Raw genomic sequence first — 16,676 nt, 5'->3', positions numbered from 1 at the left:
GTTAAAACATGTACAAAAATCTCTTCTAAAGCATGGTTCAGTTAAATGCACATTAGATCAAAATCATTTTATCAAAAGAGTCTATAGCAAAGGTTTCTTTTTAAGGAAACTGCCCTGATCTAATACATACTAAATATACTGTTTTTGCAAAACATGTACAGCCCTCAACTATTGAAACAGTACTTGTTGAATGCTGTTAGTAGTATATTTCTCTCCCAACTACTCCTTGTCCTACCAGAACAATATTTTTCAAAAAATTTGTATGAGCAATTGTCCAAATGTAGCTCCCCACCAATCTCTGCTTAACAGTGAACAATTTATTCCTATCAGCCACAGTGAATAAAAATAATTAAGTATAAATAAAATGGGTCAATAATGAGTTATCCATGTAAATTTTTAAGTATGAATAAAATGGGTCAATAATGAGTTATCCATGTCAATTTTCAGAGCTCTATGTTGAGCAAACATGGGAAAATTCCAAGTCATAAAGGCATACATAACACTATACATGTGAAAATCAGTAGATTATTCAATATATAACCTTTTTTGTATGATCGTGCTGAAATGGACTCAAGGCAAACAGGATGTTTTAGGGGAAAATGGCCATATATGTGGAAATCTAATCCTATCACTGAAACCCAACTTACTCCTTTATTGGCAATTTATAGTTATTACATGAAATACTCCCTGCTTACAAACTGAGCATGTCACATGATTGGTTTTCATTTGGTACCTTTTCTAATAATTTTGTAAATCAAAACATGCCCTTAATATGACACTAAAATTTAAAAAAATCTCCAATTAATGTTGCCACTTCGGTCAAAATGAATGCTTACTGAGCAGTACAAAATGTGATCATTAAATTATGACAACAATACAAATTCGCTTTTATCTTTCGATATTCTGAATTGTGGGAGAGACTGGATGTCAGATAAAGTGTATGCGACTCCTGTCTCTTATTATATGTGAAAATTATATTCATTATTAATTATCATATGCAATTATAATAATCGCAATAATAGTCATATGAAGGACAATTAATAAAGTGTTATAACTCTACGATCATAAACTAAGTAACAGAAAAATGCAAAACCAACAAGTTTTGTGAAACTTAATTTAATTATCAGTTATAAATGAAAACGGGAGAGGAACTTACAGTATTATGAAGTGAATCCAAACTGATCCTTATAAAGGTCTATAAAAGTCCTAAATAAGTGAAAAGTTCCTTATCCATTTCAAAACCAGAAATGTACTGGTCCTCCAAAAACCGTGACATTGTCAAGATGGCATTGCCCAGAATTCCTTTGAATAATTTATAACAGTTCTTGAATAATAGTATAGTCCAAATACTGAGCACTTCTATTTCCAATGAACAGTCCAAACAAATGTTTTTCCACTTGAATAATATCCAAGTACAACATAAAACACGCCTGCAGACTTTCAACAGGAACACAATAAATGCGAATGGCTCCAAAAATTGGAATGAAACTGATTGTTCAGTTTTCTCTTTATATGCACTGCAGATTGCGACTGTATTCTACAACAGACCCCATGTGACATAATACACTACTCATTTTGTGTCGAATTGGCATATTCATGTGACCTAACCCAACCAATGGGATATCACAGAATTATTCTAGAAACACTGAAACCAAATCAGCAACTCAGAAATTAAGCCATAAGTGCCAATTAAGTCTTATTCTTAAGTTTAATGTTAATAAGTGTCAATACATATTTAAACATCTATTTATAGATCATATGCAATACTATGCTATTAACAGACTCAGGTTACATAGACAAATTTAACTAAAGATATTCTGTAACATTTACAGCCATAAATAAAAATTATAAAAATTAAATAAAGTCATGTACAAAAAATATACTGATATGCATAACAAAAATCAGTGGTAATTTTTTGATAACTCTGAAAATCTGAAGTAATTTACAACTACAATTTTTGGTGATTATGGGCAATTTGTACTTTTTTGTTTTTTTATGGTCAATTATCGTATTTGCCAGCCTATAAGCTGATGTGGAGTATAAGTTGAATCAGCTAATTTGGTAAATTTTCTATCCTTCAACCTTTTAAGAAGTCGATGCTGGGTATAAGACAAGGCCAGATTACACTGCATTTTTCTTTTTGCACCTTGTGATCAAAACAAAATATGGTCCATTATATGAGAGAGAGAGAAATAGAGAGAAAGAGTTCAACTCTTTGTGAATTTTTTGGTTCTTTTTTTTGTTATAACTTATTGCCCCTGTGTTGCTGAAGCTTTGGTCAAAGAGAGAAACCATTAATAAATGAAAGTGTAAATGTAAACTAAAAAAATACATACCATACTCCTTCAGGGTTTACATATTCACAATAGTTATATCCATATAGTCTCCATTAGGTTAAATCCCAAGACTGACCATTTTGCATGCTGTCTAATTTTCTTTGCAAGCATAACAACCTCTCCATTCCCAACAATTAAGATTTGTTTGAAGTGCATGTACTATTCCTGTACTACAGTGGCAATTGTTTTTGATCTTTGCTCATGCTAGATGTGGTTTAAATTGGTCTCAGTTCTGTCGGCAAGTTAAAAAATATCACTGGCTGTGAAATTTACAATAGTAACCACCATGTGATTCTTTTAATAATGGAAGTGGAAACAAAAATTAGAAGGAATAGCCTAACTAGATGTATTAATTGATAATAGAATATGGTACTTGTACACAAGTAAAATCAGTCATCAGGTAAGTAAACAATACATGTCTGTCTGTCTGTCTCTCAATGGGGCATACAAATTATCTTATCATTGGGTGCAAGAAGAAAATTGTGATGGAATACGTCTTTGTCATGATTATTCATCTTCTAACTTGTAAATTCTAATGCGCATATATGTAATTACATTTAAACAGCGTATTGTTGTTCTTGTAGGGTTTAATGCCACTGACCCACGAGAAGCTACTGGCAAGCTTTCTCACATACCCACATTAGCCGAATCCAAGAGAGCGTATATTACAAACAACATAAATTACAAGAGCAAGCTGCTTTAGTGCAATTACATCTGATCTATGTTAATTTTTAATACTGACAATCATGTAATTGATTAAAATACTAAATGTGGATCCTATATTTGTTCATACATAATCTCTTCCCCAAAATGAAATATTTTTTACACATCGTGAAGAAATAAAAGGCATGAAGATGCAGTGCACAGCATTTAGATATTCAGTTGATTTTGACACTAATTTTTAAACTAAAGTGATAATATCACAGCCTTCTTGATTAGAATACCTTACAATGCCCTCTGACGTGCAACTTTCATCTCTATAGAGAATGCCCTATATTGAATATGGCTTGTGGTGAATCAAAAAGGAGAAGAGCCCAAAGTTAATATTTCCCTATTTGCACAGCACATGACCCAGGTCTTCAGGATATTAAACAATGTACAAAGAATGTTTCAATTATATTCTTCAAAAGATGTTAAACTGAAAAAGCTAATTTTTAAGTAAATTGTGTTTCTCCAAACATAATTCTTATCCAATCAGATTAATTTTAGGATATTAGCCTGCTACCTCATGAATCCAGCCCAACTAAAAGACAAAAATCATCTTTCTCCATCTCATAGAAAAAGGGCAATAACTCCTGTGGATTACCTTCCCTTGCAAACGCCAGGTGCTGCTAGTCTTCTAGCCGAGTGATATAATGTGGACGATTGCATGGCGGGCAGTTGGGAGGCTTTTTCAGTAATATTATTGGATAAATATTCTCAGAGAAAACTATTCGAAAATGAAAATTTGCTCTCTCCTTCAAATACATTCCCCGATCACATGATCAGGAGAACAAGTAATAGAAGGAGGAAATGCTGAGCATCCGACCTCTACCTCAGGTATCCTTGAAGGCAATGATGGTAGATTCCCCATGTGAATGATAACCTGTTCTCCTAATTACATAAGCAACACAGCTTAGGGTCACTCGATCTGTGACCTCTACATATGGTTAAGAAGATAATTATTGAAATCTTACCTACTGAATTTCACTGGCGAATCCAACGAAGCTGATCAGGTATGTTGATTGTTTTAACTGAGTCTGGTAGTCATCTGGGCTGTCGCCACCAGACCAACTAAATTCAAGGTTTGTCTCTGTCAAGCTAAATTTCTGAGATAAAAACATGAGAAGATTGACTGTATGCCAGCCAACAGCTGCTTCTATGTCTCAGATCGACAAGTTACATTTGAATGTGTGACTCACAGAGATCACTCTGATCTCGCACGTGGTAATCTTCATGAGGTGTCTGACCTTGTAAGAAATGTGAGACAGAATGTAAGGGCTTGAGGAGTGATATCCTGCTTCCCAGCTTTCACTGGAAGAAAGAGGTACCTTTTGCATGTGCCACAATTTGCCTGTGTTTCAAGTAGTGCTTGAATGCATGAACAGGATCTTGCAAGGCTGTTGCTCTTGACCTGTCTTTGGAAGATATCAAGTGAATGATGACTCTTTGAAAGCAGACAGATGATAACCTATTTTTGACTATGGGGTACAATAAAATGGCTGAGTGGGATCAAGTCTGTGGCCATGATGAATAATCGGAGGAGTTGCAAGAACTCTTTCGCTGAAATCCATGTCCTGTTGGAAACAGACTTGATGAGTTTGATGATCCTAATGACACAAAGACGAGGAAGCAGTACCAAATAGGCTGGTGATAAATGCAATACCCAGATGGACAAAAGCATGGGAAGGACGGAGGTCTGACTTTTCCCAGTTCACTAAAAAGCCTAGATGATCTGAAAGTGAGAAGAGCATTTCTGCCTTTGAATACAAATTAACTTACCGTAAGTTTTTGGAGGATGTCATTAAGGTACGCTGCCATAATTGAAGATGAAGTCAATTAGAAAAGGGTGATCCACAACCTTGGCAAAAACCCAAGGGTTGATGTTGCGGCCAAAGGGTAGGACTTTGAACCGATAAACCATGTCGTGGCAAGCAAAAGTAATCAATTTTCGCGACATGGGGTGGATAGGACTGTGAAATTAAACATCGGTCAGATTGGCATCTGTTGGATAAAGAGACGGATTTAACACGCTGTCTCCTTGAATTCAGTGGCAAAATGAATTGGTTATGGCAACTCAGGTCGATAAGTGGCCTCAACCTTCCGATTAAGAAACTGCCATGAATATAACCCATGCTAATATGGTCTTTGCACAATCTCCACTGCCTGTTTTTCGACTATCTCCTGTTGTAGATGTGCATCTTTTTACCAATATAACGGTACATCCATGAACTGGGAAGAGGAGGAAAGGGGAGGGGGTTGGATAAATGAAATTTGAAGCCCCTCCGAAATTGCTTGGATCACCCAACAATTCTGACGGAATATAGTTATCCAGTAAGCCTGAAACTGCCGGAGTTGGCCGCCCACACGTAGGCAACTGCAGGCAGTGAGGAGGGAAGGTCAATGCTTAGAGTTAGGAGGCTTGAAAGCAGAGAAACTGGGTTTCTTATTTCCTCTGTATGGTTGCCTTCCATGGCACTGGGCAGGGATCTATAACACACAGCTGAATGAAAAGATTCCTTGTCCCTAGTCTGCTTACTGTTTCAAAAAGCCTGTGTGGGTTATGCGGCAAGTTGCAGGGGCAGTTCCTGCACTGTCTGCCTCTGAACTTCTTCAATTCTTCCTACAAAAAGCACTGGTGACCCAAACAGGTTTGTCTGTAAAGCCAGGGTACGATGAGGCTTAAGCAACGTGGAACGCAGGTCTAAGTTGGCTGAAGCAGTCAACACATTAGTCATGGCATGGTAAGCAGCTCGGTTAATGACTAGCAATCCTGGCCATACCTCTTAAGTGTGGTTATTTTCGGATTTCTCAGCAAGTTGGAAAATTACCAATGAGGTAAAATCTAACATTGAAGAAAACAGTTCCCATGCTGGGACGGGTGGTTGGCCTGTGATGGTGCGGTTGAATTATGAACTGGAACCAATAGATCTAGTCTAAACCCCATGCCTCCAGACTAATGGCCAGTAGGCCATGCTTGGATATGAGTGGGGACTTGCGCCTACTGGGCAGCCAATTAGGAGGACACTCCCTGAAAGCGTCAGAAAAAGGTACTGAAGCTAGTGAGGAAAGTAAAGGTATTACAAGGCCAGATATCAATAACTGCATGATCATATAAAAAACCAAACAAAGCATCTGTGGTTGTACTATCTCAACATTATTTTCCTCTCTACCGCTATGTTACTGTGGCTGATAGATGCAAGCAACAAACATTAGGTGGGGAGGAGGGGGGGTCCCAGCATCCCCCACACGAATTTGCAATGGAGGTTGACTTTGGATATATCAAACTTCATACAGATCTGGAGAGCTGAAATTCAGTAACTTTTCCATGACCAGTTTTCAATGACTACTGACGGTATCAAGTGTTCCACTTCAGTTACTAATTTAAATACAAAAACAATACAGAAATAAACATGATATAAAGGCAAATGATATTTAAAAAGAAAGTCACTGTAACCCATATGTTAACCATTGCCCTTTAGCTTCTATACTTTCTTCTCCAGCTGCAACTTCAGCGCTTTCATTACAGAGCTGCTGCCTAATTTTTGTCTAAGGGGGGCGGGGGGCTCCCAAAAACAAGTGGGGAGTAGAACAAAAAGGAAAGAGAGGAGGAAACAGCCATAGCTCACTATTTACCTAACACTTCAAGATCCATCTATCTTTATTCCAGCTATACACTCTGTTAGAGTCCTACTGAAATCAAAATCTTTAAAAGATGTTGCCTCTAGTTGTATATGCTATAATCTGTCAATTTGTGTGAGCATAATCTGTTCCTCACCCGTGTAAGAATATTGTTCTGTGCTGAGATGCCCCTGTTGATAAGGCATATACACAGCTAGCTTAGTCAAGTTTGGAAACTGTTCCTTGTGGTTATTATGTACATTATGTCAAGGCACACCAGTTAAAATTCTCACTCTGAAGTTGTCCAGCTCCAATAACCGGATGTAATTCATAGCTTTAAAAATAAATTGCCATCTCTATCGTCAGCCAGTATTTGCCAAACTCAATCATCCCTCTTGAATTGTCTAGGTAGCCCATATTTTAAACATTCATATGTAACACTTCCTCAATGCATGATACAAACTACGACAGAATGTCTTGTCCAGGATCAAATGTGACAATTAAATGACTTGAAAGCAAAATTTTCAATCACTTTTTTTATTTTGCAAGCAAAATCTCCAAAATTCAATGACTTTCAATGACCTAGGTGAAATATCAATGACTTTCAAGGCCTTGAATTGAGGTGTTCATTTCTCAATGACTTTCAATGACCTTTAATGACCTTGTGAACCAGGTGTATACTGAGGATATCAACATTCAGTTTTTTCTTCCCTTTTGCTACCTTCAGGTCTACTGTAGCACAGGATTCATCTGTCCATGTATTACACATGCAGCACTGACAATGTACAATTAGTACATACAATAAAACAGTCCTAATTGTCTTCCTTTGCTTTGAACTTTTTGCATTTCTCGCATTTAATTGACATTTCAACTGAAATGACAAAAGGAGAGAAAAACAAAAAAATTAGTAATTCAGCATGTTACTAACTAGCTAATACAACCACCATTACGAACAGAGTAAGTGAAAATAGTGTCGCATTAACTTGTACATGACAATGATAGTGTGTTGACATGTGGTCTTAAACAGACAAAGTCCAAAAAGGTGACAAAGTCGCTAAAATCTGGAAGAAACTTAAAAATAATGTACAAAAACTGTAAAAGAATGATTGTCCAATATAATAAGTCCAATTTTAAAGTTTGATGGTCCCATGTTAACACTAAAATCGCTTGGACTGCTTGTGATAAAATGTACATTTATTATCAGTACAGCAGCAAAGCTAAAAATCGAGTGACACATGGTGGTGGATAGGGGAGGTAATGGTTAGAGTTATTCCCCACTGTCCATATGAGATAGAAAAAGACAATATTTGTCTTTTAGTAGGGCTGGATTCACAATGTAGCTGGCTAATATATATACTAACATCAGTGTGATTGGGGATTGTATCTGAAGAAGAAAATTCATGATATAGGTTGCAGAAATAAAGACCAATGGTTATATATATCCCCATATTCCCTCCCACCCCCTGAATATATGGTGGCAACAAAAAAAAAAAAAAAAAAAAAAAAAAAAAAGACTACACAAAATTCACACTCAAACCTTTGAGGCTGCTGCTGTTGCTGATATGAAGACAATGACTGATGATGTGGCTGAGATTGTGTAACTTGAGCCGGGGATGGTTGCTGCTGTGGTGTGGTGAATTGCACTGCTGGCACTACCTGAGCTCTCAGTTGTGGCTGCCCTAGCAACCTCATATCACCTAGGAACAGATAAAAAAATTAAACAATTTAACTACTGAGGAGGCTACGATGGAGCAAACTGGTCTATGGGTGGCTGCTATGAGTGTGGTTAACTACACTGCACACTAAGGAAGTGGCAAAGATGGAGTAAAATGACTGATGGGTGGCTACTGTGAGTGTGGTAAACTACACTACCTTACACACTAAGGAAGCAAAGATAGAGTAAAATGACTGATGGGTGGCTACTTTGAGTGTGGTGAATTACACTACTTTACACACTAAGGAGGAGGCAAAGATGGAGTAAAATGACTGATGGGTGGCTACTTTGAGTGTGGTGAATTACACTACTTTAGACACTAAGGAGGAGGCAAAGATGGAGTAAAATGACCGATATGTGGCTACTGTGTGTGTGAACTGCACTACAGTAACTCTCCATAATCTCTGCATAAATTTGTGGTTCACTTTGCAACTGCATATAACCCAACAACATATTTAATCACTTTTTTAGGATAAATTCAAAATGACAAAATACACCAGAATTATGCTACTGTCTGCATCAGAAAGTAAGACAGGCTACTGAAATTACCTTTAAAACAAGATAATAAATCCAAACATACTGTATTTGAAACTGATATAACCAACAATGTTTAGTGGTAAGGAAACAAAGGATACCAATGGAGGAAACGTAAAAAAATATCTATATTTTCAAGAAATTTCAATATCCACTTCTTTCACATGATGCATACTACACTACCATTACAGGCTATAATCATAAAAATGAACATACAATATGAATATATATAATAACGAACATACAATATGAATATATATAATAACAAACATACAATATGAATATATATAATAACGAACATACAATATGAATATATATAATAACAAACATACAATATGAATATATATAATAATGAACATACAATATGAATATATATAATACTGAACATACAATATGAATATATATAATAACAAACATACAATATGAATATATATAATAATGCAGTGGCAGATAAGTCCATGCAGTCTGTAAGGAGTGATCAGTTGAACAACGATACAGACCCTGTATATTGTAAGTTATTACATGTTTACTATCTGCTATCTCAGGTGGACTTGTTTTAAGTAAGTTTGTAAGCCAGTGCCAAAACAATTCATTCATCCATGATATCAGGCAGTATACATATAAAACCAATAAATACATCATTATCTTTAAGCAGAAGGACTACACACTAAATCCTATCCTTTTAATATGGCTCATCTTCTCTCAAGTGAGTTTCCCATCCAGGAAAAGTTATTCAGTGATGGAAGCTGCCACAAGCTCTAACCTCAGGTGAAAGTCTTGAAAGAGCTTTTGATTCAGGAAGATTTTTACCCTAACCATCACTTGGAAGATGCTCTGGCATTCCCAACCATGACTGGAAAAACATTTCATAAATACAACAATAGCTGCCACTGCATATACTTGTACCTTTGTTTAGCCATCATGCACATTTCACACACTATCATAGTTTTCATTACGGCCTACTCAACAGGAGAATTTATTTTTTGCCAAAGCAAGCATGAACTTAACAGAACACTATCTGATTAAAGTTGTGCAAATAATTCCACATTAAGTGTGTAATAATGCTTAATATATGGTTTCATTTTGCTCAATATACTTTAGCATGTGGCTTAGTAGTTTGCCATTTTTCAGCAAATTCCCAACTTTTTATGCCCTATCACTACACAGAAGTATAAGATGGAATTCTGTATTAAAAAAACAAAGGTACTCTTATTGCTTAAAGATATTTTTTAAGTAGGACTGTTTTGCAGACTGTAACCATAAATAGTTCAATCTGTACCACCACTTAAATATTTGCCGACGTTACCTAACCTGAATTCTAACAGTGAATCAGTGTCTTTTCATCCTATCCTTAGTAACCCAAGCAACAATATAAAATAAATGATTTTTCAATCACAGTTTTGACTTCACAAATACCTGATGTTAATGTATGGGCTTCTCATCAAAGTAGTGCAATTTGGGTTTTGTTTCAAGCCATAGAAACTGGGACAAGCTGCGTTCCTAAGGTGGCTAAGGAAGACATTCATAGAAACTGGGACAAGCTGTGGTCCTAAGGTGGCTAAGGAAGACATTCAAAGAAACTGGGAATAGAAACTGGGACAAGCTGTGGTCCTAAGGTGGCTAAGGAAGACATTCATAGAAACTGGGATAAGCTGTGGTCCTAAGGTGGCTAAGGAAGACATTCAAAGAAACTGGGACAAGCTGTGGTCCTAAGGTGGCTAAGGAAGACATTTAAAGAAACTGGGATAAGCTGTGTTCCTAAGGTAGCTAAGGAAGACATTCAAAGAAACTGGGACAAGCTGTGGTCCTATGGTGGCTAAGGAAGACATTCAAAGAAACTGGGACAAGCTGTGTTCCTAAGGTGGCTAAGGAAGACATTCAATGGTATGATTCTGGTCCTGCTTTTACCTTACGTCATATGTGGGCATCCCCCCACCCCCAATGTATTCTGTCACTTAATTCATGGAAAATTGGTCGAGTTCCAGTCTTATTATCTACTGGTTGGTGTTTACCTCTAACTATATCTTTTTACGGCTCTTACCTGATGTCATATGTGGTGGTCTATTTATAGGCACTGGTTGTCGAGGGTGACAGGTCACTACAGTTGTTGCTCCTCCTCCACCTGAACCAACATCCTTGTGATTTTCTATCATCGACTCAATCTTTGGCACTTGATTGTCTTGATAAGAAGTGAGTCCCTTTGCACTTACAGTCACATGTCCATGCTGGGAGGGAGCGACAGCCCCTGCCATGGGGGCTGCCGACACCTGAATTGGTTGCTGCTGCTGCTGTTGTTGCATTTGCACACCAAATTGCATACTGGGTCGAAATAAAGTCTGAAATGACTGTGGTGGGTTTTGAGGCATGGTTGAATGGACATTTGGAAATGATACGACTTGGGGGTTGGAGGCCCTATGCTGGTATGATGGATATGATATGTACTGTGAGGTCACAGGTTGAGGGCCTGTCGCATTGGTTGGTGCTTGACTGTAACTCATTGCTTGTCCCAAGTTGTATCCAACTGGATGAAAATTTGCAGCATTTATAGCGTGACTAGGAGGGGATGTGCCCTGGTAATGACTGGGTGCAGGATACGTACTGTAACCTATTGGCTGGCTTGACTGAGAATGAATGCTGTAATACACAGTTGGCTGACCCGCAGTCCCAGAAGGGTATGGCATGGCCATCCCCTGACTATATTGTATAGAATATGCACCGTATCCTGGCCCCGGTCCCTGAACAGGTCCACTTTCCGACTGAGACGTAGTTTGATATGTGCCTGGCTGAGAATAACTAGCACTTCCATCTGATCCTTGTGAAACTCCTGGATAATGAACACTTGGATAACCATAGCCCTGCACATAATGGGATGGATAGGGTCCCACCCCTACAGGATAGGGCTGTCCACCAGACTGGCCCTCTACACTCACTCCCTGGGGCACCTGCCCAATAGGTGCTGGACTAGAATAACTAATATAACGTACTGGCTGTCCACTTAGAGTCTGAGAAGCTGGGTAATACACATTCTACAAAACAAAATTGACACGAATGAAATACTATTGTAAAGTGTAAATGGAAGTCAACCAATCAAAGGATATACTGTATGTTTTGTATATTCCGAAACACACTAGTTCATTCTTTGATGTTACTCAGACATTAGATTTTCCAAACAAATAACATAGAAAGTGATAATCTTTTATAAATTAGTGCAAGAATTTTATTTCTGTCATAACGGCTGTTCCATTTTCAACATTCACGGTACACAGGGAAGGCACATTTTTAAAAAGTATATACCAGGGTAGTCTGATTATATATAAAAACGTTAAAAATTTCTGAATTACATCTCTAGCTGATGAATCATATTTAAAAGAGCTTTCCCCCTTCCCAAGTATGTACTTCTGGAACAGCCCAAACTAATTTATTTAAGAATACTTTAACAAAAAAACATAAAAGAAAAAATTATAGATAATGTAACTACCACGGCAGTGGAAAAACAAAATGTGTCCAAATGAAATCTGCCCTCATCGATATTTCTCAAATGAAGAAAGCTTAATTCAATATACTGAAGTCCAACAAGTTTTAATTCAAACAGGAGCCATAGCTATGTACAATTTTGTTTTAAAAAAATTAAAATCCAAACTGACTTTGGTCATCTCATTATAAAACCATACACTAAGTTTTGTTACAAGCCATGCAGTCCTTAAGATGCAATTAAGCAGATATTAATGGATAGAAAATGGTGGATGCACATTAGTAATACTATTTGCCCATTCCTAGAATATGGAAAGGATATAAAACGACTGAAAATGTAAGGACATAATTATTGGTCTGTGTATGTTGTTGATGGCAAATGTGTGTTAATTGTTGACTTTAACTCCCTATCTAAAAATATTTTTATAAATATAAAAAGGACCCTGTTTTCCAAAAGTTAGGAGTTCCTATTTGCAAAGGAGCATAACATGGAAATTTGTTTCTATGTTTGTTACCTGCTGTTGGTGCTGAACATAGCCCTGTGGGAGGTTCAGTCCCTGACTACCGACAACCACTGACTGAGAGGGGTGGGGACCTGTAGTCGAAGTTGGTTCCCCAGATCCATCAGAAGGGGACTGGGAAGTCAGACGAATCACAGACATTGGCTGGCACAACTCTGATGTGGATGAAGACTCCTGCAAAAAAATAATTAATATTTTGGACCAACCCTATGATGAATCTCACCAACCAAATGAAGAATCTCCAACTCGGACATAACAAAATAAGCAAAACACTTTCCTTAAAATCAAAGATTTTACCACATTATTTTTGAGTATTTTTTGATTGACTGTGAAAACTTAAGGAGAAAGAATGAAGAGTGAAGTTACGACACTGATTTTGAAGATTTTGCAATAAAACTTACCAAGGGCATTATTTAATCAGGCTTTTTATATTCAGCCCAACCCCATGCTTCATGCTGAATAAACAATGCATCACTTATACCTGGTTGTATGCAGGTTTCGCTTGGAAATATGCCAAATGGACTTGGATCTCCACAAATCTAGATGTACATTACATGGAAAAGTGACAAACATCCAGGGGTATGCTTTGACAGATCTCCACAAATCTAGATGTACATTACATGGAAAAGTGACAAACATCCAGGGGTATGCTTTGACAGATCTCCACAAATCTAGATGCACATTACATGGAAAAGTGACAAACATCCAGGGGTATGCTCTGACAGATCTCCACAAATCTAGATGTACATTACATGGAAAAGTGACAAACATCCAGGGGTATGCTCTGACAGATCTCCACAAATCTAGATGTACATTACATGGAAAAGTGACAAACATCCAGGGGTATGCTTTGACAGGTCTCCACAAACCTAAATTACACGGAAAAGTGACAAACATCCAGGAGTATGCTCTGACAAGTTGCTGATTTCCCTTGTCTACAAGTTTAAGTTGCTGATTTTCCTTGTGTACTAGTCTACTAACAAATCAAAAAGCCACTTTCAAACAGCCAATGGTACGTATATTTGGATACATGCATTTAGTTGAAATAAAGGTTTAATGGCTTACCTCACTTTTAGAAAAGACGACAATTTGACCAGTCAACAGTAAAGTAACAACAACAACAATAATAATAATAATAATAATAATAATAATAATAACAATAATATTAATAATAATAATGATAATAATAATAATATTAATAATAATAATAATAATAATATTATTAATAATAATATTAATAATAATATTAATAATAATAATAATAATAAGTTTTCTGACAGAATACACATATTTTATATAAAAATTTCACTCTGCATTACAAGATGTTCAAATATAATACGATCATATGTTCCCTAAGCACAAAACTGAAGAAAAAAACTGATAAAAAAGAAAAGCATAAAGTGTGAAAATATAGTATGCTGTTTTCACATATTATCTCAGACATCTTCCTCAAATTTTGTTTGAGATAGAACAGTAACAGCAATGAAAGAAGAACAAGAAAACATTGTCAAAGATTTCAAAAGAAAATCTCCAGCAGCCAATCAGTGTAGTGGAAACAATACTTTGCCACAATGGTATTCTTGGGTTACTGCTGATGCAATTACATGTTCCAAACCAACCTGTCACATACTGCTTGTGCAATCATCTTTTACAGACAATATGCCACAATGGCATTTTATGCCTATTGCCTGTTAAATTGTGTTTAAAGCCAATATACCACAATGGTATTTTAGGCCTATTGCCTGTCAAATTGTGTGTCTAAAGCCAATATGCTGCAATGGCATTTTATACCTATTGCCTGTCAAATTGTGTGTTTAAAGTCAATGTGCCACAATGGCATTTTAGGCCTATTGCCTGTCAAATTGTGTGTTTAAAGTCAATGTGCCACAATGGCATTTTAGGCCTATTGCCTGTCAAATTGTGTGTTTAAAGTCAATGTGCCACAATGGCATTTTAGGCCTATTGCCTGTCAAATTGTGTGTTTAAAGTCAATGTGCCACAATGGCATTTAGGAATATTGCCTGTCAAATTGTGTGTTTAAAGCCAATTCGCCACAGTGGCATTTAGGCCTATTTCCTGTAAAATTATGTTTAAAGCCAATATGCCACAGTGGCATTCTTGGGTTGCTGCCTGTATAACTATATATTTAAAGCAAATTTGCCAGTGTGGCATAACTTGGGTCACTGCAGGCACAAGAGTTTAAAGTTATCTGAACTGCTCACTGCGTTCATGCACAAAAATGATTTTAATTTCAAGGAGATTTTAAGAAGAAAATGACAAATCCTTTGAGTCACTCTTAAAGTCTGATACTTTGATGAAAGACACAATACTGCAGTTGAAGGCACATGCAGAATAATCTCTTAGTTACCAGACTCAACCAAGGCTACCGACATGACAAAAGTTTCAAAATTATTCACTGCAAAGTTGCAATGGAAAAATAATATATTTTCGCCACTAAAATTTTTAGTTTAGCTTTTTATTTCAAATTACAGGACATTTTATGACAAACAGTAATTTTCACAAAGCTTTCCAGGATATTTTCATTTAATTCAAATTCCAGTTGGATTCCAGGACCTTGAAAATCAGGAGGGTGCTGGAACTCATATAATAATACTGTTATACAATTACTGATATTTACTTTCAGTTGCTAAAAGGTTTTGTCAACCATAGCAAAATGATATTCACTTATGCTAATGGCTGATCCAAGATTTTAATGGACAATGCAAAATAATGTTCCTTTGGTTAATTCACCATTTAATAAACCCCAGCAAAATGATATTCACTTAGGCTCTTGGTTGATACAAGGTTTAATGAACCCCAGCAAAATGATATTCACTTAGGCTCTCGGTTGATACAAGGTTTAATGAACCCCAGCAAAATGATATTCACTTAGACTTGGTTGATACACGGTTTAATGAACCCCAGCAAAATGATATTCACTTAGACTTGGTTGATACAAGATTTAATGAACCCCAGCAAAATGATATTCACTTAGGCTCTCGGTTGATACAAGGTTTAATGAACCCCAGCAAAATGATATTCACTTAGACTTGGTTGATACAAGGTTTAATGAACCCCAGCAAAATGATATTCACTTAGACTTGGTTGATACAAGATTTAATGAACCCCAGCAAAATGATATTCACTTAGACTTGGTTGATACAAGATTTAATGAACCCCAGCAAAATGATATTCACTTAGACTTGGTTGATACAAGGTTTAATGAACCCCAGCAAAATGATATTCACTTAGACTTGGTTGATACAAGGTTTAATGAACTCCAGCAAAATGATATTCACTTAGGCTCTCGGTTGATACAAGGTTTAATGAACCCCAGCAAAATGATATTCACTTAGGCTCTCGGTTGATACAAGGTTTAATGAACCCCAGCAAAATGATATTCACTTAGACTTGGTTGATACAAGGTTTAATGAACCCCAGCAAAATGATATTCACTTAGACTCGGTTGATACACGGTTTAATGAACCCCAGCAAAATGATATTCACTTAGACTTGGTTGATACAAGATTTAATGAACCCCAGCAAAATGATATTCACTTAGGCTCTTGGTTGATACAAGGTTTAATGAACCCCAGCAAAATGATATTCACTTAGACTTGGTTGATACAAGGTTTAATGAACTAAAGCAAAATGATATTCACTTAGACTTGGTTGATACAAGGTTTAATGAACTCCAGCAAAATGATATTCACTTAGGCTCTCGGTTGATACAAGGTTTAATGAACCCCAGCAAAATGATATTCACTTAGACTTGGTTGA

The 16,676-nt window shown here is 36.6% G+C and overlaps 1 protein-coding gene across 10 annotated transcripts in view; it reads right to left on the bottom strand.

Moving 5' to 3' along the window:
- Positions 1-16,676, bottom strand: part of LOC149791252 (uncharacterized) — a 246,955-nt gene that overhangs the window by 22,982 nt on the left and 207,297 nt on the right. For all 10 annotated transcript variants that reach the window (XM_089969729.1, XM_089969732.1, XM_089969730.1 and 7 more), the window contains 3 exons: positions 12,891-13,070; positions 10,946-11,930; positions 8,194-8,353 (listed from right to left, as the gene is read on the bottom strand). In XM_089969729.1, the coding sequence (XP_089825855.1) occupies positions 8,194-8,353; positions 10,946-11,930; positions 12,891-13,070 (1,325 nt within the window). The remainder of the gene's footprint in view (positions 1-8,193; positions 8,354-10,945; positions 11,931-12,890; positions 13,071-16,676) is intronic.

Source organism: Sinohyriopsis cumingii, chromosome 9 (assembly GCF_028554795.1).
Source record: "Sinohyriopsis cumingii isolate HCF-2022 chromosome 9, ASM2855479v2, whole genome shotgun sequence".
In the NCBI taxonomy this organism is placed as follows: Eukaryota; Metazoa; Mollusca; class Bivalvia; order Unionida; family Unionidae; genus Sinohyriopsis; species Sinohyriopsis cumingii.
This window is presented reverse-complemented; position numbering and strand designations above follow the sequence as displayed.